This window comes from Salarias fasciatus, chromosome 13 (genome assembly GCF_902148845.1).
Source record: "Salarias fasciatus chromosome 13, fSalaFa1.1, whole genome shotgun sequence".
Taxonomy (NCBI): Eukaryota; Metazoa; Chordata; class Actinopteri; order Blenniiformes; family Blenniidae; genus Salarias; species Salarias fasciatus.
The window spans coordinates 9,517,161-9,545,104 of NC_043757.1; the positions used below are offsets into that span (position 1 = coordinate 9,517,161).

General features: G+C 41.9%; 1 protein-coding gene across 1 annotated transcript in view; it reads right to left on the bottom strand.

The window, feature by feature from the left end:
• Window positions 1-354: 354 nt before the first annotated feature.
• kcnq5a (potassium voltage-gated channel, KQT-like subfamily, member 5a) overlaps window positions 355-27,944 on the bottom strand; it is a 109,233-nt gene continuing 81,643 nt past the window's right edge. Inside the window, exons 4-17 of the mRNA XM_030107193.1 lie at window positions 26,133-26,308; window positions 25,085-25,210; window positions 24,150-24,260; window positions 23,900-23,995; window positions 19,617-19,711; window positions 17,588-17,614; window positions 12,113-12,354; window positions 10,035-10,143; window positions 5,846-5,977; window positions 5,448-5,564; window positions 4,049-4,162; window positions 2,465-2,591; window positions 1,015-2,089; window positions 355-962 (exon numbers count right to left, since the gene is read on the bottom strand). Of these exons, the coding sequence (XP_029963053.1) occupies window positions 1,016-2,089; window positions 2,465-2,591; window positions 4,049-4,162; window positions 5,448-5,564; window positions 5,846-5,977; window positions 10,035-10,143; window positions 12,113-12,354; window positions 17,588-17,614; window positions 19,617-19,711; window positions 23,900-23,995; window positions 24,150-24,260; window positions 25,085-25,210; window positions 26,133-26,308 (2,546 nt within the window). The 3' untranslated portion in view covers window positions 355-962; window position 1,015. The remainder of the gene's footprint in view (window positions 963-1,014; window positions 2,090-2,464; window positions 2,592-4,048; window positions 4,163-5,447; window positions 5,565-5,845; window positions 5,978-10,034; window positions 10,144-12,112; window positions 12,355-17,587; window positions 17,615-19,616; window positions 19,712-23,899; window positions 23,996-24,149; window positions 24,261-25,084; window positions 25,211-26,132; window positions 26,309-27,944) is intronic.

The following is a 27,944-nucleotide window of genomic DNA, read 5'->3' on the forward strand; positions in this document are numbered from 1 at the left end:
GATGCCAAGCCTTAATCAATGTTCTCCTTTGAGTCACTGGCATATTTGAACCCATCAGTGCAGTGATATGTATGAAAGCACAACTAAAAGATGACATTATATGTTGGCAGAGGCTGTATAAGCAGAGTGAGTGGCTCCTCTTCGTCCAGGAGGGGCTCGAAACGCAAGCACTTGTATGAAAAATGAGTCATTTATCAGTTCAGGCTTTCTCACATTGGCTTCTCGTGGCGCACTCATTGGCTGTGATCATTAGTTTCATGTATCGACACGTTTCTGTGTGTGAAAAAAGTTGTGTGCACCTTCACCTATTATTCCTATGTCTTGTAACCTTTTTCTAACTTGCAACTGTTTTTTTTTTTTTTCTTTACAGGAAAACGTTACAGCCCCACTTCTTTAACTTTTTTGAGTGTAGCGGAATTGCTGCCAGCTATTCCCCAAGAAATTTGACACGACACAAAGCTTTTCTGGCAACGAATCAAAAGATCAGCGATGCGTCTACACGGTCATGCCTACTTATTATGAGACAAACAGCAGGCTCAAATCAGCATTCCTTTCTTGTTCTTCATATACAGCTAAAGTTTTCATACTCTCTTGCAAACAATGATCATGAGTATGAAAGATGTCAGCCATTGTGTGTCAAGCCAACAAAATGACACTTCTTCAAGCGAATATCTTTCCCTTAAGCTTTGCTTGTATATTTTGTCTCCCATGAGTATGGCTACTTGCATACATATTTATACATTCTGTTTTGTATAGGCTATAGTGATTTCAATACTCCATAGTATCAAAATATGTGTATGCAACTGGACACGATCACGTTAGACAAAAGATGAAAGCAGGGTATGTACATATAGTACAAAGTATGTATTGATACAATTTGCAGCACAATTTGTGTAGTGTCCTGTAAAAATACCTTAAAAAGAGGTTTTACCCACACTGATGTGTGTGTGTGTGTGTGTGTGTGTGTGTGTGTGTGTGTGTGTGTGTGTGTGTGTGTGTGTGTGTGTGTGTGCGGTTATGCCAGCTGTATGTGTGAGGACTGATTGAGGAAGTCCGGGTTTCCCATCTGATGTGACACAGCCTCCTCCACAGTCTGTAAAAGGTCCGAGGGACTACTTCCAGGTTCCTGGGACAAAAAATTGAAATGTTCTTCTTCTGGCTCGAGTTTGCAATCACTTATGAACAGTTCTCTTCCATCCCAGTTGCTGAGGTCGCCGTGCGCGTTGCCAGGTTTGCTACTGTTGCTGCTGCTGCTGTTGCTGAGTGCAGAGGAGAGACCCGGGGCCGAGCTGGCCGGCGGCTGGCTGAGACTGTGCACGGACAGGGACTTCCCGAGGCTGCCGTCCCAGTCCGAGGGCATCCCTTCTGGACTGGATGACAGGAGCAGCAAAGGGTTGACCTCCAGGCTCATGTGCCTCCTCCAGACCCCCTCGGATTTCAAGCCAGGCGCCCCCCGCAGCGGCGCTCTCTCCTGGACAGAGCAGGCCTCGCTGTCCCCCTCCCGCTCGTCTTCCAGGCCACATCCCACAACAACAGAGGGGCCCAGGTTCCCCTCCTCTCCCACAAGTTCATCTGGGATGGGATCAGCAGGGCATCGGAGGTGGGAGGGGTGCACCATCGGGGGAAGCTGAAGAGTAAAACTCCCCGTCGAAGGAGGCGGGGGTGGCAGGTCAGGGAAGTGTGCTCTCTTGGAGGTACCGTTGGGGGTGACCAGAGTTGGATAGGGGCTGTCAGGCGGCAGGAGGGGGGAGGGGGAGAGCGAGGCTGTAGAGGGCGGGTAGGAAGGAGGCGCCGAGTCTGGAGGACCGTCATCATCTGCAGGTGCCAGGATCAGGCGGAGGCCCCTCGGGTTGGCGCCGTGGGAACGGTGCATGCCGCCACCGTCTCCTGCCCTGCCGACAGGGTCCCCTCCCTGGGGGGAGGGGAGATCTCTGCCGAGGATGGAAGATGAGTAGTCCGAGCCGCGGTGCTGGTGGTTCTCCAGCTCAAACAGAGGCAGGGAGGAGAGGGTGAGCGCTGACGAGCCTTTCTGTAGGACCTGGCGGTACACATCCAGCAAAGAGTCCAATTTTGACTCAATAGACGTGACCTGGGTGAGAGAGGAAAGATGGAGAGAGTGAGAGCAGGATTAGATGAAAAGAGGGGCTGATCAGCAAGGTCAGGGTAAAAGGGCTTCACTTTCATCATCGGCAAAAGAACTTAAACACGATGCTTTTGTGTTTAAACTCAACACTGGGTAAAGTAATTCCAGATTAGTCAGGAGGCTAAATCAACCTTCTTTCTTAAAACTGCACAACTGCGATCATCACATCTTATTTCTGCAGGTGAAACTGATCAGTTACAATAAATGGTGAGTTGATCTCCAGATAAAAGTTGGTGATATATAGTTATGTTTTTTTGTAATGATTTTTATTAACACAACTGTGCTGTTATCACTTTCCTTTGGTTTCGGTTCCTAACTCACCTGGCGCTCCACCTTACACACACGTCCCAGCATGCTCATGCCCTCCATGGATTCTCCATCAGGGTGAAGTTTATCCCTCGGTTTCTTATCCACAGGAATTTGGCCTTTTCCCAGAATCTGATCCACCCTAATACATGCATACATAAACACATACCGCTGTTATTATATGGGAAAAAGCCCATGTAATGTAAGTAAGTACAGGTGTTTTATTTCACACTGACAGGCAACAAAAACCTAAAGCAACAGCAGGATGTTAAGGTTAGAGTTAGTAAAACATATCACGTGTGGTTAGAGTGTTTTACTGTTACACAAAACCCTGTGTCACCAAAAACACTGATCAGGAATAAAGGAACCATACATTTCTAGCTGGTTGCAATTCAAAATCTGTAAGTGTTAAACATTTCATACACAAACCCAACAAGCTCAGAGAAGATCGGTTTTCCCACACGTAACTATAAAGTAAAATAGAAATTGTCAAAATCAGGATTGTAACAGGACAACCTGCACAACCGTCCTTGCTCTTGAGGAACATTTAGGTTTCATCGAACACATGCATGGCTTTACATTTTTTTTTAAAATGTTTTCAGTTTTCATTCGCAAAGTCACGTAGACTAGATTTTATTCTCATTTACAACGATGGAAAGCCAGGTCAGACACTTAATACTGGGGCTGCTTCAAATTCACAAAAGATCTATCAAGACTTTGGGAAAAAAAATCAGAGTATTGATTCAATAAAGTGTTTGAGGCACTAAAAGTGGAAAATTAGCTCACTTAAATTTCAATACTCTGACTTGTAAATACAACCAAAAGGATGGCGCAATGTTTAAAATGTAAATAAAACCAGGGCGCAAACTTTTAAAATGTAAAAAAACTTATTTAATTCTACGGAAAACTGGACACAAATAAGGAGTTCAAAACAAAAAATCTCAATCTGCTGCCTGTGTTCAGCTTTTTTTTTTTCTGAAGGCAATATCTTACATTTAAAATATCAAATTAGACTAAATATTGAGTTTACTGCATCCTGTTTAAATTTGCTTTTACACATTGTCCCAGCCTCTTTCGGAAATTGGATTGCACTGTTTTCTCAGACATCATGCTGCGTTTAATCCATCGGAAAACTCTTTCAAACGGCCAAAAGTGCACGCAGGTTTTCAACATTCACACACCACATTTCCCCTCTGATGAGGCAAACTACCACTGAGACGTCATGTGGTGACGGGCACATATGTTTCTGTGCTTGTAGCAATCGTGTTTCCACATATTACCATACACCTGTATGTGGCAGACACGGTATGTTAATCGACACTTTACCACGTGGGTGGAGTTTAACATATCAAAGTAGTCATGTTTTCACGACTAAGTAGGATTTGGATCTCACTACACTGTCAAAAAATTATCTACAACTCAGTTGTTCTGTAAACTCCAACCACCTGGTTCTCTGGGAAAGTTAATAAAAAAATGCACATAGTTTTCATTTGTTTGCACACTTTTGAAGGATTGCAGGATCTCTCATAGCCTCCATAGAGGCGACGGAGCAAATGCTATGTTACTCTAAAACGAAACGTTAAGTGAAGTAAAAGTAACCCTGAATCAGAGAGCTTCTTCCTGTTGTTGGTGTAATAATAGTGCAGCGCAGGAGTGGACATGTTCCTGGATCGGTTACTTAGGCTGGGACCAGAGCCCGCTGCACTGGCCAGTCTGGAGAAAGGAGAAAGACGGGTCAGATCCATCCCTCACACTCACACAGACACACACACACACACACACACACTCACTCACTTCAGCTTGAAGCACTGATGCAAAAGAAAAAGAAAAAAAAAAAACAAGACAAACCCCACCTATCCCTTGTTAACAAATACCCACACCAGATAGATACACACAGAGAGGAAAAGAGGCGATGTTTGCAGCACTTGAATAATTTAAACCAGTAGAATATGAATATTTCAGACTCACTTGATCGTATTTCTGCTGTTTTTTATCATGTATGCAATATCAACCTTGAGGCAAACCTAACACGTTGCAGGAAAAGTGCGTCACTGCACTCACCTACTCTGTGTGTATCTGCAGTTTCACAGCACACACACGCACACACACACCAAAAGATTCACACCAATATATTCTCCAAGATTGTCACTGACAGAACTGCATGACCACCAGATGGCAGTCAATACCAAGAGTGTTACTGTAGGTAAATGAAAGTGTGATGCTGTGCCCTCTGGTGAACCGCAACTTTTGCCTTAAATAAATACTTGTGTGTTAATATAGACTGAATTATGCAAGTAGGCTAAATCCAACTTTAATTATTTACAGTGATATATCATAGAAAGTATATATATTACAAAAATAATGCAGACAGAACGGTGCAGTCAGGTCATTAAAAATCATTAAAATGTTTTTTTTTAATCTATAAATGAATGAACATAAATCTGTTTTTATATGTTACAGCCTGTCATCTGAAAGACCTCCGAGTCGCTCTTGTTTTTGCCTGCAGACATCAACAAACTCCAACACACCGAGGTCTTCAAGATGCTCAAATTCTGATCACTGCTCATATCGCACAAGTCCAGGTTATTTGAAAAAAAAGGATGGACTTTGAGACCCTACATTTCATACAATGTACATGCATCAAATTACATTTGGATTTTAAAGTTAATTATTGTTTCCTCTGATATTTGAGCTCCGCAGTGACCTCGACATGGACTATTCATTAAAGAATTAACTAGAAACATACCTGGGTCAACACATTTTCTTCTTTTCCTTCTATTTGTGTGAATCATTATTTCTAATAGCACATGTTGTGTTTTACATAAAGCCCATGATTTTTGCACGGACAAAATTCAGCTTCAGTTTGGAGGTGATTGCTGTTTTTTTGTAGTGCATCTCAGGTGTCTATGAAAGCTGCTTGACCCAAGTATGTTGGCTTCGCTAAAGTTAGTGGGGAGGCGGATGACAGGGGAGTCAGGGCGGGGTAGGCAGGTCTAACCCCGGTGCAGAGTGCTTCCTCCGGGCCTGGCTGTAATATAAATGCAGAGAGGGAGCGGAAAAGGTCTTGACACGATTGCTGAAAGGCCTTGGAGGGGGACCCACTACAGTGTCTAGTCTGGGAGAGAGAGGGAACACATGGTACACACAGATACACACAGGTACACACACACTCCGCATGAGAAAGACTTTAAGGCTTGAGTCGAAGCTGAAAGGAGAACGTATGAATGACTGATCAAACTATGAGCAACAGCTGATTCAACATCTACGGCTCATGTGAACATACGTACGTCACATAAACCGGCACCAAAATAGAAAAAATATAGTTGCTTTACCAGAAAATTTAATATTTTTAAAGTAGGTTTAGAAGTTTCGAACAGACTGTGTGCTGGGTTTGACCTGGTCTGAAGGCTCTTAATGCGGCAGAGCATGTCTAGGTGTCCTGCGGAGTACTGCTCAATCACGTCCTTCACGTCGTACGGCCGCAACGTCTCCTTGAACTTCTTCTTCGCAACGTGGAACTTCATGATCCTACAGGCAGAACACAGACACGCGATTATTAATATCAAGCAAACGCTCAGTGTCCTTCTCTTTGGAAAATACAATTATACACCATTTATGCAACGTGAAATGCGACTAAACACTGAAGTAGTCGCAAGAAATGGACATGAAGGATGTCTGAACACAGGAGCAAGCTGTACAGGAGTGATTATGGCCGTCAGCCAGTAGATGGTAGCAGTTTCCTTGAGAAACCAGAGGAAGCTCCGCTTTGAATTTCACTTGTTGAACTTTCTTTCAAATTTCTTGGAGTGTAATGAAGACAGCATAAAATGCCTTGCTGTACTCAAAGAGCGACTGCTGGGAAACCAGGGTTTCCTAGTTATCTTCTCAAATCCATAACAATCAGAGTGAATGAGCAGGAAACTTGAGTGCAATTTTCTGTCTCCTGCTATTTGGCAAACAGAGCCGCCGCTGAGTGAATAATATTGATACAGGTAAGGAGATCCATGTTCTCCATCCATTTAGATTCCCCGGTGGCTCCCGCTTCTTTCCAGCTGTCTGTTTTTCTCACTGTCCAAATGGAAGCGGCAGTGACAGACGACCCACTGTAATAACAGTCCTGACAGTGGAGGGGGTGTCCAGCCCTCAACCCGACACCCTGGGAAAGCCCGAGGCTCTGCCTGCCCGTGGAGGCGACCTGCTGTGTGGGCAGCCCGGCCGGGACTCAAGTCGTGTGTGTGTGTGTGTGTGTGTGTGTGTGTGTCCTGTAGAGGTGATTGAAAGGTTTAATAACCTTGACTTGAGCACAAAAGCTCGATGTTTTCAAAAAGAATCATTATCAAGGTTCCAAACTGGAAAGGTTTCTAGGAACAAAAATCAGTGAGTGATTTTTTTCTCATGAAACGATATATTGAAAATTGGATTAAAACAAAAGGTACTTGAGGGGGTGGGTTAAAAAAGCACTAGTACGAGTACGAGTTCAATCTACAGAAACATATACTTTACATCAGGGCAATTAATAAACTGGGACTACTGTGGAGAACCAAGCTATAATAAATTCTACTAGGTTCTGCACCACATGAATACATTAAAATAAAAAGGCAGCAGGTTGCATGGTTGTGATTAAGTTGCATCTCCTTCTCAGGGTCAGCCAATATTTCATGTTTTATTTGCATGTTGTGTCTGATAATGGTGATTAAATGAGCACGGTACTGGGAAACAGTCAGAAGAATGGACTACATTCCCGGGAAAATGAAGACGTGCTTTAATATTTATTTGATTCATGCTTTCTCAAGGACTTTCACAGGTCAGTTAGGGAACAGCCAAAGCACCTCAGGCTGAACAATGTCCAGGTCTCCCTGAGAATACGTACATTTCTTTTTTTTAATTTTTCAGACAAAAGTCTTACTGAGCTGGATTGAGACTGAATCATTTCATTCTGTTCATTAGACCGGCTGTTTTGGAGATATTGCATGTTTTACCTGGGCGCCACTGGGACTCTGGTTTCCTCAAACAATTCAAAAACATTGTGGTTGATTGATGTCTCTAAATTAGCCTGTAGCTGTGAATGTAACAGTTTGTGACGGCCTGTTTCTCTGTTTCCGTCCCGTGACGGACTGGAGGTCTGCGGCTTCGCACCATCAGACGGAATCGGCCTCAGGATTCAACCCTGAGCCAGATGAAGTGCGGTAGAAGAAGGATGGATTCATAGATTTATTCTACTCAATAACTGCATACTTTTATGAAAACTGCCAAACAAATAAACATCATCACTATCATTATTATATTAATATCTGCCATTTCTATAAACAATCCCACATGTTTTGAAGCTTATTTAGGTATGTCTAAGGGACAAAACTGTCCAACAATTTAGGCATTATTTCAAATAATTTCAATTTTCCTTCAATATTCCAGCTGATGAGCTGCCCTTTCGGCAATAGATGGATAAAATAAATGAAGACAGTATTGTAAAAGAACAAAAATATCAGAGTTAGCAATAAGTAAGCTTATCAGCTAGGAATGATTAGAGAAGAAACTCACAACGGTAACCTTGGCTCAGACTTTCATCTTGCATTTGCACATCTTTTTTTAATGTGTGAGAAAAACTGCTGTGACACTAATGACTAGTTTCTTTGTCTTAATTAGATGTAATGTTATTTTGTAGCCTCAAGTCAGATTGGTAGGATTTCCAATGAAAGTTTTATGCCCTCTCTGATGATTTGTATTTTATACCCTGCATGCTCATGGTCGATTTTATATTGTGAAAAATTAAGAGAGCAACATCTGGATTTTTAATAAATTCTAGAAAATTGTTACAATGACGTCATAGTTGAACCAGAAGAGAATTCTCTCACCAAAGCATTTTTCTTTAATGGAAATCCTACTTTATTGAGGGTTCAAACAACACCTTTTTTTTTTTAACAATGAAAAATTTGGAGAGTGTGGAAAGAAGCGGTGGAGTGAGAGAATCACTCGGCGCCAGTTGGATAAACACTTGCTCACAGGGTGCTGGTGCCAGGGTAAGAGGCCGAGGTCTGCTGAAACGCACCCGCACGCACTCATTCACGCACACACCAAACACAACCGCCCCGAAGCCGCCCCAGGCGAAGCCTTCCAACACAGCAGCGGGGCATATAGAGAAAGACCGAAAGATGCAACAAAAACAAACAAACAGTGGAAGAAAAACATTCAAATGGCGCCGAAAACCACAACGCTACTGTCTTTTTATTATTCAGAGTTTGTATAAGTGTGTATTTAGTTTGTTCCCTCGAGGCGATTTACTGCACCGGCAATTATTTATGGTGAAAAAGAACAATTATGGACAAACATCTATCTGTCGAGTGGCAGCGTTTTCATACGGGGGATCATTTACTCTTTCAAGTCCAGCGCAATGAATCATTCATGATCTTTTCGATCCATAAATATGGATCAAATGCAGTCAGGAAGGAAAAGTGGACAGCCGATCAATGAGCGGAGGACGAGACTGGATTTCCACAGCTTAACAGCAAGAAGATTACGCGACACAAAAGGCCGTGCAACCTGCATGATCCATAACGGCTCGATCACTAAAGAATGGCAGCAGCTTCGTCACATTGAGTGCTATACTTCAGTGACCTGTCACGGGCGCTTCAAAATCAATACACATAGGGGGGAAAAAAAAGTCCAGGAGGGAGGATAATTGTGTAATGAAAAAAGATCATCTTCAGTTATCCCACCGAGCAACAAAATACATCGAAATTATGACACAGAAGAGCAGAAGTGCTTTGAAGGCATTACCAGTGAAGGGATTAGTAAGAGAGTGTTCACAGAAAATCAAATAAACCAAAATGATTTTAAAAAAGATGCAGATTTAAGATTTTTACTTAACTCCAACGTTATATGAAACCCATAGAAAGTCAAAAACAGTCCAAAGTAAATCACATAACTCAACATTCTAATACGGAGGAGAACGTTTATTGAGGTTTTTATCTTTGCTTTGATCATACATATCTGCACTATGTCTGATCTTGTGTTGAAAGTGAAAGGTTTGCAGTGGGAGGGCTCTGGACGAGGTACATTTCTGGTACTCTTCACAATTTCCACTCCATCGCTCTTTTCTGTTAAATGTATTAGCTTTATTGGTTACTTAGTACCCCTGTGAACGTACAAGCTATTTTTAAAGATCTGAGAATTAAAGGTCTTGGTTTATTGCAGTTAAAAAGAACAGATCGGTGAGGTATTGTTGTTGTTGTAGCTTTTTGGAATTCATATTTTCCATTTGCAGGCACAGCCTCTCCATTCCATCATCCCCCAGATGCTTATGATCATTTTGTATTCTTTTGTGTTTCTGGACATTTGGGTAGTGTAGTAAAACTTTATATTGCCAATTAAAAATGATTTTGCCTGTGTCTCACTTTTTAGTAAGGGAATATAACAAAAAAATTCAACTTTTTTTTAATCCAGACAAAAAGTTTACTTGACTTTCACCAGGTGTCTGAAGACTTACTTAACTGATGTATTTGTTAACGTATTCACTAATTTATGAACTCTGAAGATCTAAAGATGGTTGGGAAGAGAGCGTTGGTTCTGCGGCGGCAGCAGGACTCACCGGACGGCTCTGATGACGGCCTTGAGCGCAGCTGACAGGTCCTCCACCGTAACGTCGCAATGGCAGCCTCGCTCATCGAAGGAATCCTCGGTGGTCATGCCCGTGTCCACTGCAAGAGACAGAATGTTGTTTCATCAATAAACGCAGACCCGTGGAAAATCGTTTCCAGTCTTAAAAACTCATAAAATATGCTCCACAGCGCCGGCCTGGGCAGGAGGCTCCACGAACGGTTCGAACTGATACTATTTTGGCTTTAAGGAGGTGAAAATTTATGTCCTGCTTGGATCAGATCTTTAGGAACAGGCTGAAAGCTGCCAGCTCAGCTCTGAAAGGTGAGAGAGAAGAGGGCATATATCCTCACTGCTGCCAATAGCTGCGAGAGTGGGGGATATGGACAGAAAGAGGAATAGGAAAAAGAGAAATGTTGAAGGGATGGAAAGAGAGGGAATAATGATCAAAACTGGATTTTAAAAAAATGCTATTAAATCAATTCAAACCAGTGCAGGAGTTCTTAAAGCAATTCAGCAACTTGATCTATTTGTGGAGAATTATGTGATGAAAAACATTGATGCTACACATATATCAATGTCTTACACACTTTATAGTCGTGATTCTCACAAAAACGAGAAAAAAAAAATTCTGCATAAATTACAAAGAACCAAGGAAAAGATATGGATTTAGGCAGTGATTTCATCATCATGATCACATTAAAGATCCTTCAGGATAATTGGCTTCATTTTAGCTTAAACTAACACTTTGTAAAAAAAAAAAACAAAAAACAAAAAGAATAATGCAATAATGGCCAGTAATGTATTCACTTTAACATTTTTTTAAGTATGAAAGCCTATGATGTAATATAACTATATTGATCCATTATCTTCATGACATTTAATGACTGAAGCTTCATTCATAAAAGCCTTTCACAATCGAACAACTGTAGTCAATAACGTAACAATATATCAATCTCTTTCTCACTATTTAGTTACATTATTGGCAAGTTATTATGTCTCTGGTTTTATTATAATCAGGATGGGCAGAATTATTTCATAACTGTCAGTTATTTCGTTATTGACCATTTTGACATTATTGGTTTTTCCATACCGGTGTCCTAATCATTTGCCTGTTCAGACATACACACGGAACAAATGAACACCTTTTTTTTCTGTCATTTAAGCGTAACATAGATGAATTTGTAGCAGTTTGCTCTTGATATAATCAGAAGCTGGGTTTGGGAGAGAACAGATGGCCTTGCCTTGACATGTTCTGCTGGTATCACCAGGTGAGGCTGAGGCTTGATCTGAGTGAAGCTGCCTCAGTAAAACCTCTTCTCTTATTCCACACTATCTAACAATCGCACTCATCAATATTAAAAGATGGTCTGTGGTAACACTCAACAACTACAAACTCCTCAGAGCTTCTCCCCGGGGAACCAAACGCCGAGCCAAAACACTGGCAAAGTGGGAAGGAGAAAACTTTTGTGGGAATAAAACATGAAGCTGACTGTCTGATTTTAGAGAAAGTCGAAGCGAAAGCCTGATGTGATTCCAGAGAAGTGGAAGAAAGGTTGAGCTGACAACATGTAGAGGAACGAGTCCTCAAAGGAAACCTGCATCTTCATCACCAAGCCAACATCTGCAGTATGAAGGGAAACATCTGGGTAGAGAGGCTTTACTAAGATGTGCTGTGGAGAGAGTTAAAACTCAACTCTTTGGCATCTTTCACAGAGGAGAGGGAAACAATGGCGGAGGATTCGACGGAAGGAACACCTTGGCAGTGGAAAACAGAAGAATGGCTCTACTAAATCCATTTTAATAGAAAGTTTGAGATCATTGCGTCATGAAGCTAAACTAAACTAAAAAGAGGCTTGGAAGGAATGACAGTGATCCAAAGCATGTTTCTAATCCCACAATAAAGTTGAAGAAAGACCGAGGTATGCTGAGGTATTCAAAAACAGTTGATTTTACCTCCCTCCAAGGGAGTTATGTTTCCTTTAGAACTTGTTTTTACACGGTGTCTGCTGTTTCAAGGTGGTGAAGAGGGTCACACGATGCTGGGTGGGAGTGAAGCTGCAGGCTCACCGTCCGGGACAGCCGTGCGAGACTGGCTCTTCAGCCTCAGCGACGGCCTGAAGCGCGTCCGGTCGTTGAAGCTCCAGCTCTTCTGCACCTTGGCGGGGCTGCCGCCCATCAGCTCGGCGCTGCCCACCACCTCGTTCCCCGGGGAGCAGCGCTGGCGCTCGTTCACGGAGGTCTGCCGGCTCTTCATGCTCTGGCCGCGGGGGCTCGCCATCCGGACCCGCTCCTTAAAACTCAGCTTCTGACTGAGGTGGCGAGGGAAAGGGAGGAAGAGGACAGACAAGAGAACAAAGACGTTCGGGATGGGGTGGGGTGGGGTGGGGTGGCAGGGCGGGGGGCAGGAGCGATGATCAGAGATAGACGGACAGGGACACGGTGAGGGGGAGCGTGTTAAAAGATGAAGGCGACGGAGAAAGAGAGTGTTTGACAGAGGTTGGGGTTCATAGACAGACACAGGCAGAGAGACAAAAAAAGAAAAAAAAAGATGCTGTCAACACCTATTTCCTGTTGGAGAGGGAGAAGAGTTCAGATCGCAGACACAGGGCAAAGTTCTGTCTTTTCCTTCAGACCAAACACTACTCATCCAGCTGACATGCCCGAAACACCGGCGCAGAGCCGGACCGCCTGCCAAGCCACCAGGAAGGAGCTCAGTCAAGCTTTCAGCAATCCTCGACCCATCCGGCCACAGTAACACCACTCCGTTACCGCCACGCTCACTCTCAGTCTGCACTCAACACATGACGCCATTACTGGGATCTGAACACTGCTCATGTGTTTTTATCGACATGCAAATCTTCTTCAACATCTACTTAATCACTTGTAGTAGTAGAAGTCATGGTAGACGACTATGGTTAATAAGAGATTTAATAAAACAAGGAAAACAAAAAAGTCATTATGTATAGAATTAAACAGTAGCACCTATTTTGATCTACTCTTAAAATATTTAAATTACAATCAATACATTATATCATGTCTTTGTATTGCCTCCAAATTTTAATCATTTGAATAAAAATGCTCATAATTTTGTTATTAAAAAAAAGGCAGGATAAACAGAAATAAAAGTGGGTTACTGGAGATGCAGAACGACCTGATTCAATAATAGTTACAGCCGTCGTAAAGCACGGAGGCGCGCAAAGAAGCATGCAATGCAGGAGACCAGAGAAGAGAAAGAGAAAGAGAGACTGAAAGATGCAGAGCTGCTATGCCACAGATTGACATCCAAGTGACCGACAGTATCTTTCATTCACCTCCGCCGAGAGGCATGTGTTGATAAGATGTGGCAGACTAACAGCTAATATGTTCAGGAAGGAGTGAAAAAGTTCAGGGTTATGATCCAGATCACATTCAGGATCCAGAGGAGAACTGTACATTTCAATATGATCTGAAAACTGAATAGGCTGGACAGTTATATGTTAATGAACTTAGCCCCAAAACACGCTTATATTCTAGATACAAAATCAACAATATGTTGCTGCTATCTCAGTGTAAAAATACAATCTGGGGAGGGGGCAGCTATGCTTTCTCTGAGTGCCGTTTTGGTGTTTTACTTTTGCTTCCACAAACCTGTGAAAAATATCCATTAATTTATACTAAAAGGAGAATAAAAAAAGTTTCATATGCTGTACAGGGCAAAGACACTGTCAGCAGATAAAGGTTCGATACTGAACAGCAATCAAGTGTATAGTCTGTTTTCTAACTACAACCAAGTAAATCCCAGATTCTTCATTTATTAATGTACAAAACATATAAGACCACTATGAATCACCTCTGATGATTAAAAAGGACTGAGAAGAGAAGTGCAAATATAATGCAGGATGCATGCACTTGCAAAAGGAAAAGATAAGAGAAGATAATACACCTTCACATGTTGTTAAGGGATCTTTTAAGGTAAATATTCCAGCCCCATGAATTGCCCATTCTGATTCCTTTTTTTTTTTTTTTTTTTTTAAATATAAGTAACTTGCTTTCACCTTATTCAATCTTATAAAACATGCAATGTTTGTTTTCAGAAACCTTCAGTAAAAGTGTATACTGAGTTTTTGCAAGAGCCTTTGTTCACATATACAGTAACACGATGATAATGCAAGACATTCATGTGGCTGGACAAGGACATTTAGGTGGAATTAAAGATATGTCAGGATTAAAAAAAGATTAAAAATAAAGGGGAATTTAAACTCTGTGATACTACATTTCAGTGAGGAATTAGAGCATATTCTATAATTTGTTAATATTTTTGTTTATACCTTTTGAAAGATTTTGATCAACATCATTACATGTTTTCTGGCTATTTGACTTATTTAAAACTATTATTCATGCAGTTTGTTGACAGGAGAACATTTTCTTTAGATAAGCATTGAGTTTATTAAAGTAGATTAGGTGGAATTCCCCTTTAATTTCTAGCAGGGTTTGTTTGCATTCGACAGGCAGCAGGCAGCAGAATTCGTCTCCGATGAAGAGCTGGCTGTCTTTGTTGTCCTCCATGCTATTAGTCAGTCATTCCCACAGGTTTCTGGGCTAAGGGGCGGGGCAGAGAGGATGCTGGGTAGCGCGCTGCAGGTACCTCCTATACTTCCGAGAATACCTTCTGAAGAGTCTCCCATTACTTAGACCCTTACTAGAGCAAAGGAGGGAGAGAAGGGTGAGGAGGGGATGGAGAAGAATCTGTTACAGGAAGAAGGAGATTCACAGAGGAGTTCAGGAGGGTCATCTGTAGTAAGTACTGATGCACAACAAACATTTAGAGAAAGGTCAAGGGACACGTGGGAAAAGAAGGGAAAGCTCCAAAAGCACGTCACTCATGTGTCAGTCAAGTTTCCCCAGTTTGTCAGTATGTGTATAAAAAAAAAAACAATAGTGAAAACAATGAGTTTTTCATTACTTTTGCGCTCACATACCATTTGCGCACCATGAAAAAGCGAACTCTGCCCTGAATCAAATTAATAGATAATAATGGTGTACGGCTTCTATAGTCAAATAAAGCGTTAGTTTTTAGGTTGCGGCTGGTTGACATTTAGAGGAAATCTGCACCTTATCAGAGTCAACACTACCAGATATTAATTTTGTGATTTATTTTTTAAATAATTGAATTTCCACTGATATTTACTCAAATGACATTTCCTTCAGCTTCGCTGAGAGTTCAGGTTGCTCAGTATTAAGTGAATGCTGCTTCTTGAGCTGCGCTGTGGAGCAAAGAAACACTTTTACTGACACGAGCACATGTAAGTTCTGCAATAAACCTTGTCTGATTTTCCCATGAGGAAGCAGGAAAGTCAGCCGGAGCTTTGAAGATACCCTCCAGAGAGAAAACATCCAGGCTGGACGAAGGGAAAGTGACATAATCTGCCTACTCGATCAGTTACATTACATTTCTCTGTACATGCAGGTACTTAATATACACACAAACAGGCACACCTGTCTGTACGCGTAAAGTGAGAATTAAAGCTCCGCGAGCCGTTACTCCGCGTTGCTCTCTGCTGCCAGTAGCCGGCCCTCAGCATGGTGTCCGCTGCAGCACTTTGTGGTGCGCCGAATGTTTACTGCTGCTGGTGTTTACAAGTCTGCTTAAACGAAAACCACCATCTGTTTACCACGGCACCTACCGCCGCCCCGCAGCCCCGAGCGGAGAGTCGACAGTCTGTAAAACCGCTAATAACTGGCACCGCTATGTGTTTTGCTTGGTGGGGGGAAACATCCAGAAAAGAAAAGGGGCGTCATAAAAGTCCTGCATAATTATGGTTTAACAAGTATAAATTGGACTTGGCTGCGACTAAAGTTTCTAAGAAAGGAAAACACAATTAAACACAGCCTTTAATTATACAGAGGGATTTCAGTGGGACGAATGTTGTTGTGTAAGCAACAAAGACTAATTAAACGCTATTTTGTTAAAGGATGACAGACATTTGTTTGTGTTTGTGTCAACACCGCTTCTTTTCTTTCTTTTTTTTTTATTATATAAGTATGTGTGTGGCGGGTTTAAGTTTAAATGACTATGAAGCTTGTGGCTCAACATGAGGCCCCCAAATGTTACCAAAAGAACTGGAGCGCTGTAAAAAACTATACTAGCATAATTAAAGTCACAAATCTCTCCCTGTGTCTTTTTCTCCGTTCTGAAATCCCCCTATCTGCCCTCCTCCCCGTTTCTCCACTCGGGTCTGTCTCCCCGAGTCTCGTGTTTGATGAGTTATATAAATACCATCCCAATGGAAAATGTGCGTCATGGTACAGACATGGTACAGACTCCCGTCTTAAAAGGCCTGTGTGCATGCATAAGCACGCACACACACACACACACACACACACACACACACACACACACACACACACACGGAGAGGACAAAAAAAAAAAACGCCCATCACCCCTTCGCTGTGTGAGAGTCAAGTGCGTTGAGAATAACAAGAAGTAGAACGAATCAGAGAAAAGTAAGAAAACCGAAGCAGGAACAAGAAATAAAGATATGAGAGGAGCCCAGCGAGAAGAAGCACTGTGTACCTTTGTAAGAGCTCTTATGGAATTTTATTTCCTGTATTTCCATGTTCACAGAATTCAAATGGATGAACCGCAGCTCAGCGCAGGAGGGAATGTATTAGCAGCTGTACTTCCAGAGTCACACTAATGAGAAATGTATCCGGTTCCACCTGTCCACTTTATTAGAGATGCACTGGCCTATGACCCACTTCGTTTGTGTCCGCTCGTCCTGCAGTTTCAAACACATCTAAAGTTTAGATTAATGTTTACTTTAATTGAGTGACAGTAGCACTATCTTGATTAATATTTGAAAAATACACAGAACACGTGGGTATTATAATCGTTAATAATCATTCTAAAGAAAAGAAGCAAAGGGGGAATTCATGGACTAAATCGATTAATAAAAAAATCAGTAAACCGTAAACCTTCACCCATTTGTGACACTCAGAGTGAGATTTCACAGCCACTCCCCTAAACATCAGTAAACACATTAAAAAACCCACGATTCAATTTGAACCACATTGCGCCACCAAGGCCCAAACGCTGGTCTCCAACTCGGTCTCACACTACGTACGGCTACTTTCTGTTGCATCCTGGGTTTCCTGATGCTTTTCACATCATAAGCTGCTGTTATTAACAGCAGTTTAAAACCATAGTTACTAGAAAGAATAACATTTCTCATGCTTGTCAGATGCTTTTTATCATTTTATGTTACTCACAATATAGAAAAAAAAATGATTCAGTGGAATGATTAGTGTTTTTAACAACCACTTATTGCATAAATCCTGCAAAGAATAATCCTCTCCTGATCCCCAAATCTTGTTTGACTGATTGAAGGCCCGCCATACACATACTGATCCAAACGATGGAATACACAACCCCTGCAAACTCAACGCAACAAGATGAGATTAAAACAAAAAAAAAAAAAGAAGAAGAAACTGAAATAACCCATTACATTAGTCATATTTAGTGTGAGTGTGTGTTGAAGGGTATGAGCTGTGAGTTGTACAAACCTGTATGAGGTCTCGCCCTGCTCTTTCCTTTATGGGTTAGTGGAACAGAGAGGAAGAGACAAAGGAAGAGAAGTCAGTATCCCAGCAGATTAAAATAGCCGTATACAGACGTTTCCGCTAATGGATATGGGAGGGCGTCGAGCCAAAAAGGAAGCGCGAGGGAAAGGGATCTTAACTCAACAGGGCCAATTATTCCCAAGCGCATGCAAGCTAAGGCCATGCACAGCGAGGCAGGAGTCAGCCCAGAGACAGACGTGCAAAACAGAACCTTAAGGATCTAAATCTGCTCCGTGTATGTGTAACATTTGCTTTCCAAAAAACGTGGGACGAAACAAATGTTGGTGAACCAGTCAACTCGCACTCCGGCCAAAACTGAATTCTCTCTGATACAGTCTAGTAATCGTATCTGACACTGCCTGAAACCCATGTGGGTTTTGTTTCCATTTGATCCAAGCGGAATTTCAGCGAGCTTGAGGTCAATTCTAACCTGAACTAATAGCATACCACGTCGGTGTCAAATACCGGAGAGGAGTCAAAACGAGTTTATTATTGTTCAATTGTTGCTACAAATTGAAAAAAAAATATTCAAAAAGTCCACCTTGTTTTGGGGAGGGCTACTGCGGGCATTTTCTGCTTGTAGAAAGTTGCTTGGAACCAGCGTTATTTACAATGTCTGCAGTAAATAAGGTTTGGCAGGATACAGGAACAGAAATTTAGTTTCAAAGCAAGTAGCCTCTGTGTTCTGATGTGAGTTTTATCAAAGTTGTAATGAGTGTTCAAGCTGCAGGTTGTGAAGCTAAATTCAGTTTTGTTGTAGACTAAATTCATGTCTTGTTGACATGTTATTGTTTCTGCATGGTTCTTCACATTAGAATTTATGTGCGATCAGACTTAAGGAAGGACATAAGGAAGCTACACGTCAGTTTTGAAGCTGCTGTGCAATTAGTGGCAGCTAGTTTTAGACCCAACCACTTCAATGATGTGAGATCAAACGCAGCACGACTTTCCAGGCTGAAATCAGTTTGATAAACATCAGCTATGCATCCAAATGAGGACATAAGGAAGTGATCTATATCTGATCTTAAATAATCAGATTTATCCTCTTTAGACCAATAAAAATAAGCGGAAACGAGGAAAAAAAGTCGAAATTTGAGCCACTTTTATGTGCAGCTTGGTTGCAGCCAGAGTGACCAGGGTCTATTTCATTTGGAATTATTACTACACTTACAAATGTGAAGATAATCTCAAATGAAAGCCATTCTTTGGTGCTTAACCATTATTTTTTTTCTTTTTCTTTTCAACAAAATTAACACAATTTGAAATACATTAGGAAGTATAGCTTTTATTAAAAAAAATACTACTTGCTGTGAGTCAAAGTAACTGCGGCATTCGTTGGACTTTTTTTATAGGAGTATCTGTGGTTAATTAGAAGTTATACTTCTTAAAATAAACAGTTTTCTTTCTCATATGAAATCCAACCATTATCAGATCTCTGGAGTTGTTAGATGATTCTGCCGTCTAACTGGACAAATGTGATTATGCAGAGGAACATTATTCTCATGCTCACATAAACAGCACAATACAATGTGTCTGATCAAAAGAACTACTTATCTAATTAGAAAAAAAACCAGACAAGCCTATAGAGACTTCTCTCCAACACTGTGATGCCTTTGTGCATGTTTGTTTAATTCATTTATTTGTAATAAATCATTTCTGAAGAGGCTTGAATTCATCCAATCCATCCATAAAGCTCCACTCTACCCAGAATCAACTGTGTGTGTAAAACTGAGGGTGAAGTAGGTGTTAAGAGTTAAGCATGCGAAGCAAAAAGACATCTCTGAGTCGGGGGGGAAAAATAAAACGTTAATATTTATGGAAAAACGGTTACGATGCTTCAGAGAAATGAGTCATCAGCTGTTGGAGCGACACCGATGGAGACAAACAGACACCAGTTGAAGAGGAGGAGATGAGCAGGAGGTGCTGAGCGGCAGCGGCAGCCATGGCTGTAAGTCTGTAAGTTGTTACCTACTTGGCGGGGCTGCAGGTATGCAACGCCTTCAAATGAGGCTTCCAGGTAGCAATGGAAACCGAGTTCTCATCAGCAGCATAACTACGCCAGACACACTACGTGCAGAGTCGACAGGATAAATCAAGTAATGATAATTTGAACAATGATCGCAGTGAGAGAAAGAAAAGAGGTGAGGAATCATCATCGAAGTGGTGAGAAGGGGATAAAAAGAAATCCTTGATTAGTACTTTGGGTAGTGTGGATGCACAGCGGGAGGGTGTTTTTTTTTTTTTTTTTGGAGGGGGGGGAGGTGGTGGGGTGGTGATGGTGATGGTGCTGGTGGAGGGGATACATGCCTGAGTGGGGGGAGGGCGCTTTGGTAGTGTTGCCAGGTGGCTCTGAGGTAGGGACGAGCGCCGTCGGTGGAGTACAGACGCCAAGCCGCCTGGGTCGGGGAGGGAGCAGAGGTGGACGAGACGCGCACAGACACACACACACACAAACACACACACACGCACGGACACAACACACACGTGCACAACACAGACGAGCAATGGTGAGGAAAAAGGGACTGAGATTTCTGTGAACACGTAACAGACGCAAGCGTGCTTCCTCGGACTGTGACCAGCTGGCATCACGGTGGAGGAAGTCGTCCGTCTGAAGGATGGAGTCGCTTCACGTCGTTTGCCAATCTCTTTCAGATGTAGCAGTTTAGGGGAGATGATCTAGTAATGAGCAGTATTATGATCCACGTGTTGTGATTTGGAAGAGGTTTTCTTGATCTCACCCTGAGCAGTTGGAGGTTAAAGGTCATGCTCAGGATGACCCTGGGATTCAAACCAAGTAGTTTCCGGTTACAAACTGACTTCTCTAACCTCGAGGCCACCTCTCCTGTTAAGAATGTCCAGGAAAGCGTGCCTGAAATTCAGCACAAAATATGGAAATCATAGATGTTCATCATAGAGAAATCAAAGAGAAAAAAAGGCTTTATCTTTTTATATACTCCAAGCTTAATCAAGTCAAGATTACTAAACATAATCTGAACTGAATCTGAAAAATCTGGATTAGTTGAGAAAGTCTGACACAGCATCATGCATCATGTGCATGGGACAAAAGTAGTGAAAAGCTCTACATTGGACTTCAAATAAACTGCACAAACCTTTCTTTTGTTATTATTTTATAATTAGTATTTCCCTTTCTGTGTTATTTTATCATTATTGTTTGCAGATATTTTTCTCCTCACCTTCACTAAGTGACACTTTCAGCTTGGTTTCCTCTAATTGCTGAATCAGAGGCTGCCGGTCGGTGACTAACAGCAGCATGACTGATGACTTTGAAGGGATAACGACGGCGTCCTGCAGGATTTGGCATCAAATCAAGAAATAATCACGAGGGCCGATTTAGATGAAAAGGACACACTGTGAGTTCAGCCTTGAAGTTCTTCTTGCAATTCATGACACACTTTTAAGTGAGATATCCAGCGACTTTTCGCCATTATTGATGAATTAGATGTCAGAAATTGGATTATGCTGTATTTCTATTTGAATGAAATTACTTTGCAGAGATGCTGAGCGATCATCACCAAATTTGTTTTTCCCAGGTTGTTTTCTCGACATATTTCTCCGTGATTTACTTGAGATGACTGAACCACCTCTGTGGTGCCAGCTGTGGTCGCAAGATTTGTCAAAATGACTGGAAGACCCAAACATAAACACTTTACTGAGACAGGTTGGAAAATTAACACCGGCCGTCTGCCAAGTGCTGGTCAATTCGAGCACGTCTGTTGTTTTGCTACTCCAGAGACCACTTCGGAGTCATTTGCGGGAGCAATCTCGCTCCGAAAGTGCTGTTAGAGGGAATAATAGCTATTGCAGCAGGTGAAGCCGAGCGGCGACCAGCTGCCCAGACGTGAGGGCGGGCGGTGGTAATATTCGGACCTGTGTGCAGACAGACACGCACAGAACAAACAGTGATTTAATGCCGGGGAGCCGTGTGAGATGAGGTGGGGGTGTAGGGTGGGGGTGGGAGTCAGAGTCGTGATGTTTTCCACATATTTAACACATCGCAGCGGCTTCCAAGTTTCCCTTATACCTGTTGAGGAAAACGTTATGAGCTTGGCAGATCAGTGAAAGTGAACAAGTGCTTGACACAGAGCCATTCAAACAGAAATAAGATCAACACACACGAGATAAATGGCCTACTTGGTGGGCTTTTAAAGGACCAGCGTTACGCCTACTGGTCTCTGTCAGGCCCAATATAAAGGACTTGATTTAAAGAAAACAAAGTGGACATGCAGAGAATCTGAAGATTTCATTATTTTACATAAACTGGGGAAACAATCACAACACTCTTCAAAACCACTTACTTGGAAACTGTTTCTAAACTGCTATTAAAATTACAAATTAAATCTACAATTTGATTTTATCATATGAAATAATACGTCACCATCAAATACCATATTCTCTAAAATTTCATGAGACAATAAAAACACTATATTCAATCACACCTTCACACATCCACAACTTTGCACGACTCTTTTGTGTGACTATTTTATACACGAGTCCTTTGTTAAACTAATAACATATGTTCAGGTATTACTGTGTTTTTACAATGTTCCTTTTTTAGGAGCATTGCAATCATTGGAAATAACTGTGGACACTGGAGTTGAAACTCTAAAAACATGACTAATATTAGGAAAAGAACATCAAATAATGAAAATATGCTGCTATAAATTGCTTTTCAGGTTAATCAGCATGAAGTGGCTTTCATACTATTAAATTGGCTATTGGGTGGTTTTGTCACAACACGATTGTTATCAAATCCAAAATAATTTCTGTTTATTGAACTGCCAAGTGATTAGAACAAACCGTTTTTATTTTCCTTTCATAACATTACTCTGTAGAAAGCCATAGTTTGTTTTGTGCCGCGTGATTGCATTTTTCTGTTTCTCTTGTGCACACATTGGATTACTGTTGCTTATTGTCTTTGTTCTGAATGCCTTTTTAATTTTGGGGTGGCAGTTTAGATTTGCAGTCATTTCCAATTCTAAATATGCTATTCAAAAACAATCAGGAGAGTTGCAGAGGTTTGGAAGTCCTCTGAGCAAAGAAACCGTCAGAGACGTGCAAACAAAAACACAGCTGCATACCTCTGGACACACACTCACACTCCACAGTCGACATTTATTGTTCACTCGACAGCAGTGCAGCTGGTCTCATCCATTACAATGAGACACAGTGAGGAGCGTCTGCCATGGGACTGGTCGCCATGGCGAACCGTGTGTGCTGGTGTCAGACCTGGGAGACGGCAGAGTGCCTCACACACCGTTAGTCATCATCTGCTAAAAAAATAACAGGCTCGCACACGCGCATGCACTATATTGCCAGAAGTATTTTCTCAGCTCCCCAAATCACTGAATCGAAATGTTCCAATCATTTCGATGGACACGGGTGTAAAAATCAATCACTTGCAGACCATTTCTAGAAACATACATGCAAGAATGAGCCGCTATCAGGTGCTCAGTGAATTTACTAAATATTCCACAATCACCTGTTAGCGAATAACAAAGAGGAAGCGACTGTGAACAACAGCAAGTCGTCCATGAAGAATCACACAGCAGGGCCAGCGGACGCTGAGGCGCAGAGTGCAGAGGTCGCCAACCTTCTGCAGAATCGATAGCTACAGATCTCCAAACGGTGTGATCTTCAGGGGAGCTCCAGAACAGTGTGTGGAGAGCGTCATGGAGGGTTTCCATGGCAACAGCAACAAGGGTACTTGACGCAGTGGTGTAAAGCACACCGCCACTCCGTCTGGCGATCTGATGGACAGTCTGGGTTTGGAGAACAGGACTCGCCTGACTGCACTGTACTGCGTGCAGGGTTTGGAGGTGGTGGAGGGGTTCTGGGGTGGCCTTGTTCCTTGCTGTGATGGAGTTGGTCTCCGCTCTCCGCTCTTCAGTTCCAGTAAAAGTAACTCTGACATTATAGACAATTTCTCGTTCCTAACTTTGTGGGAACAGTCTGGAGACATCATTCAAGTTCACATGTATGCTGGCAAGCAAATACTTTTGGCAACGTAGTGCGTCTACTGCATGCATTGAAACGCCTTCCCCGTAATAAGCCCTCTAAAGGATCCCTCACGGTTTGCTGCAGACACAGATACACACCAATGACTTAGCTTAAATAAACCACAAATAGACGACAACTGTGTGCCCACATTTGTGTTTATCTTGATCCTCAGCTGCAGCTGCTGCTGCTGCAGCAACCGGCAGAGGTGACGAGTGTTTGTTTGGAGCTGGTGTTTACCTGGATGAGGCTGGCAGCTGGGTTCCTTCTTTTTTCAAAGTGCTTCTGTCGATGCTGCTCCTGCACCTTGAGGGCGAAGCCTGACCCCAGGATGCCCTGCGAGGAAGAAACACACACACACACACCGAGACATTAATTCACCAAAGACCGGTTCAAAGCTCCATCTCGAGTAATCCTAATGGCTGAACTTGTAGGAGTCAGAGCAGTCAGTCATTGTGCCGCTGTGTAGGGAGCGGTGTGTTTCACTCACGGCTGGCAGAGCGAAGAAGGAGATCCCCAGCAAGGCGAAGCCGGCTGACAGCAACCGTCCGGTCCAGGTCTGAGGCGTCTTGTCACCATAGCCAATGGTCGTAAGGGTGATCTGAAAAGTCAGACTTCAACTCTCAGGCAGATCCAACGCAGGATCAAGAACAAAAACAGGAAATGGAGCTGAGGATACAGGTTGAATTACAAACTGAGGATTGACTGAAAACTTTTCAAACATAATACTGAGCCTGATGAAATGACTAACGTGACGTTAACATGGCTAAGACACGTGTTCCCTTTGATATTTTAAATCACTTAGATATATTCTTCACCAATATTTCCTGCTTTTACACTTTCCACTGAGAAATTATCAAATTCACAAAAACACTGTTCCGATGAAAGGCTCAAAATCAAAGGATTTCTTCACATCGGTTTTTGAATTAACAGCGTTTTGTGTTGACGGCAGAGGGAGATGCTCCGAGGCCACAGGAAGAGGAGCCACGGTGTGTCTGAGCGTCATTCCCACCAGCCCAACAGGCCAGGTCTCACCTGGCAGCAGGGGAAGATTGAATTTATTGATTTGGCCATTTCGTGTGTCTCGTCCGTTTCCACAATTTCATGGGAGGATGTAGGAGGAAACAGTGCAGCGCAGCCACTCGAGTGTGACTCCAAAGACCATTCCTGCTGGTTTTTGTATTGCAGGTGTCATTAGGGTTACACTCAAACCGTTAATGGAAATAGATCGCTGCTGTCAGGTGGAAGCAGAACACCCTTCTTTGCTTGTGCTGGGGATTTTGGAGGTCAGGAATTAGTTTGCAGCCATAAAATCCAAATTAAATATTAACTTAGTACTTTGAAAGGCTGCAGTAAAATGCATTTCTCCATTAAAAGAACAAAATCTTCTCTGATATTTTCCTCTTGTGATGGAACTCCACTCACCGTGCCCCACCACAGAGCATCGGCATACGTGGCAAACTCCTTATTGAATTCTTTCTCCACCAGATAGACCAAGAAGGAGGAGAAGATCAGGACCAGGAATCCAATATACCAGGCGGTTACCAACTCCTGCGGGACAAACAAAGCAGAAACAACCAAAATTAACGTACAGACTCCACTCGCATGTTGGTTTTCTATTTAGAGAGTGTGTAGCTTCCCCCGACACCCTGCTGTTTACACTTCCCAAAGGAGACACACTATTTATTTCAATTCCTCATCGAAGCAAGAAAAGCTATTAGCAGAAATCAATAAGATATAATGAGAAAAATAATTAGATACAGCTGGACATATTTCTGAAACGTTTAGTTTTAACCAGAAAAGGGAAAGAAGTCCACAACAAACAACTGATTATACAGTGAACAACAATGGAAAATGGAGGGAAACCTTGGTTTGTTTTATAAAGCGTGAGAAATCATGAGTATGAACTTTATCTTTGGTTTTATTAAGTCATTTGTTAACTTTACTCCTTTTGTGTTAGTGGTTTCCTATTTGGAGACGGTCCTGTAAACGTACATTTGTATTGTATCTCGCACACAAAAGACAGAGATAATGTCAAGAAATCCCAATTAAGGAAGAATGAACATATAATAAAAATGTAATGACACTGCAAACACAATGAACATCAGATAATTCTAAAGTTATTTCAACAGCTACTGACAGTATAGTACTGTGAAACTGTAATAGAGCTCTTTGTGACGTCTCCTACTGAAATGAAAGTGAATTATGAAAGACAGACCTTCACTGTTTCATTCACACATGAATGAAATGAATCAGCACTTGTGCTTCAATAAAGGCCTTAATAAACTTCACCATGATCTAATATTCTCAAGATATTATTTTTAAAAGAGCGAACAGAGAAATTTAATTTGAATAATACATCACTTTGTGTCAGAGGAATGTGGAAACCAGCGCACGGGACGCGAGAGCGAAACACCGCCGGGTTATTTCTCCTTCAGAGTGCGTACAGTCAAACGTGAGCAGCGCCGTTTACCTTACTGTGCGCGTAAACTACAGATCCCAGCAGCTTCCAGGTGCCCCCCCTGCGGTCCATGCGCACCATGCGCAGGATCTGAAGGAAGCGAAGGCTGCGCAGCGCAGAGGTGGCGAAGATGTTACCCTGGCTACCGGCTGAAACCACGGCAACCGAGGCGATAAGTACGATGATGTCTGGGGAGAAAAAGACTGAAAATTAAAGGTCACAGCTTCCACAGTATTAGCAACAGGAAGTGTGGTTGACTCACCTCTAAATCCATCCAACCCACCCACCCCCCCCATCCATCACCTTTTAAGCAGGTATCGATTCACTACAAACTGTTTGTTTACGTTTCGGTCTCTATTAGTCTCCCCCTGTCACTCTGTCAACAGTCCTAAAATAAAACACTCATTTTCTGGCCTGTGTTTCCCAGCGGACTGTCGCCTGTGCTGCCCGAGCGATAAAGGGAGGCTCCAGAGCCGGACAGCACCAGGACAGATCATTTTTTTCAATCTCCTTTGGGAGGAGTTACACTGAACGGACACCAGAGATAAATATTTTATATTCAGACAAACTGGATTATTACGTTTCTCAATCAATTGCCCATTTACAACACAATATTTATGCTTTGTGGAGGAAGTTATGGGTTTACAGAGAAATTTGACATCTATTGAGGTGATAAAAAAGAGAGAAAAAAGTTTAGTTTTATTGATAAACTGGTTTTATTGTGTTGTATTTCTCAGAGGCTGCCAGAAAAATTCATACAATATTAAAACGCTGACATCGACAGCTCCTGTCTTCAGGGAGGGGTTGTCAGAGGAAAAGAAGAAAAAAAAGGCTTAAAACTAATAAATTGATATTAGTAAACAGGAAGAAAATCAATTCATATTTAGTCTCAATATAAAAGGAATGTGCTAAGACAGATTTTTTTAGGTAAAAAGTATTAAGAAATTTCAGGCAGCTGCAGGCTTTGTAACAGGGATTTCTTATTTTCATGATAAAAAACACAATTCAAAATCGTATTGATCACTCGTGTCAGCTTTTCATTGTGAGATTTACAGTAAGAAGAGGCTTTTCACAGCATTGCTCCACACAGAATAGCAGGAATTTAGATGAAATAACAAAAAGGAGAGCATGTCAATAAAATATTAAATATAATACTAGAATATATATTGAATAGTAAATGTCAGCATGGACAAGTTAAAAGTTTAAAAAATAAGTATAGAAGCACAACATTCACTGAGATGTCGGTTTGACAGAGAAAAATAATATTTACCAAGTCGAGTTTGATGGAGGGATTTTTTGTGGCTCTCTGGTGCACAAATACATCTAAATCAGAGGTGTTTTAGTTTAGGAGTCATATACAGTCCAGGTTCATCTTGAGTGGGTCAGACCCATAAAGTTGCACCACGATAACCTTTAATTGTTAAACTTTAAAGTACTTCTGTGTTGTGTTGAAGATTTTACGTGATAAAAAAGTCTGTATTTTCACAAAACTAAACAAGTACTGCCAAACATGACTTGAGTCTCAGCAGGTTAATTTTAACAATATTTTCTGGTGCACTTGACAGTGAAATGTCCAGAAACCTTCTCCTGAAGCTGTTGCATTATGCTTGTTTTCAGAAACTCACCCTGACCGCCCTGCTTTGAGCTTTCATGCTGACATGTCAGCTCAGGTATCAGCGTCTTATTGAGTCCGTCATGCTCAAAAATTATGCTGACAAAAAAAAAAAAAAAAAAAGACTGCTTTCTTTGAAATTTTCACAATTTGCTTGGTGAGTCTTGCCGATCAGTTTTGGCACACGGGCCTTATGTTTGACACCTGCCATC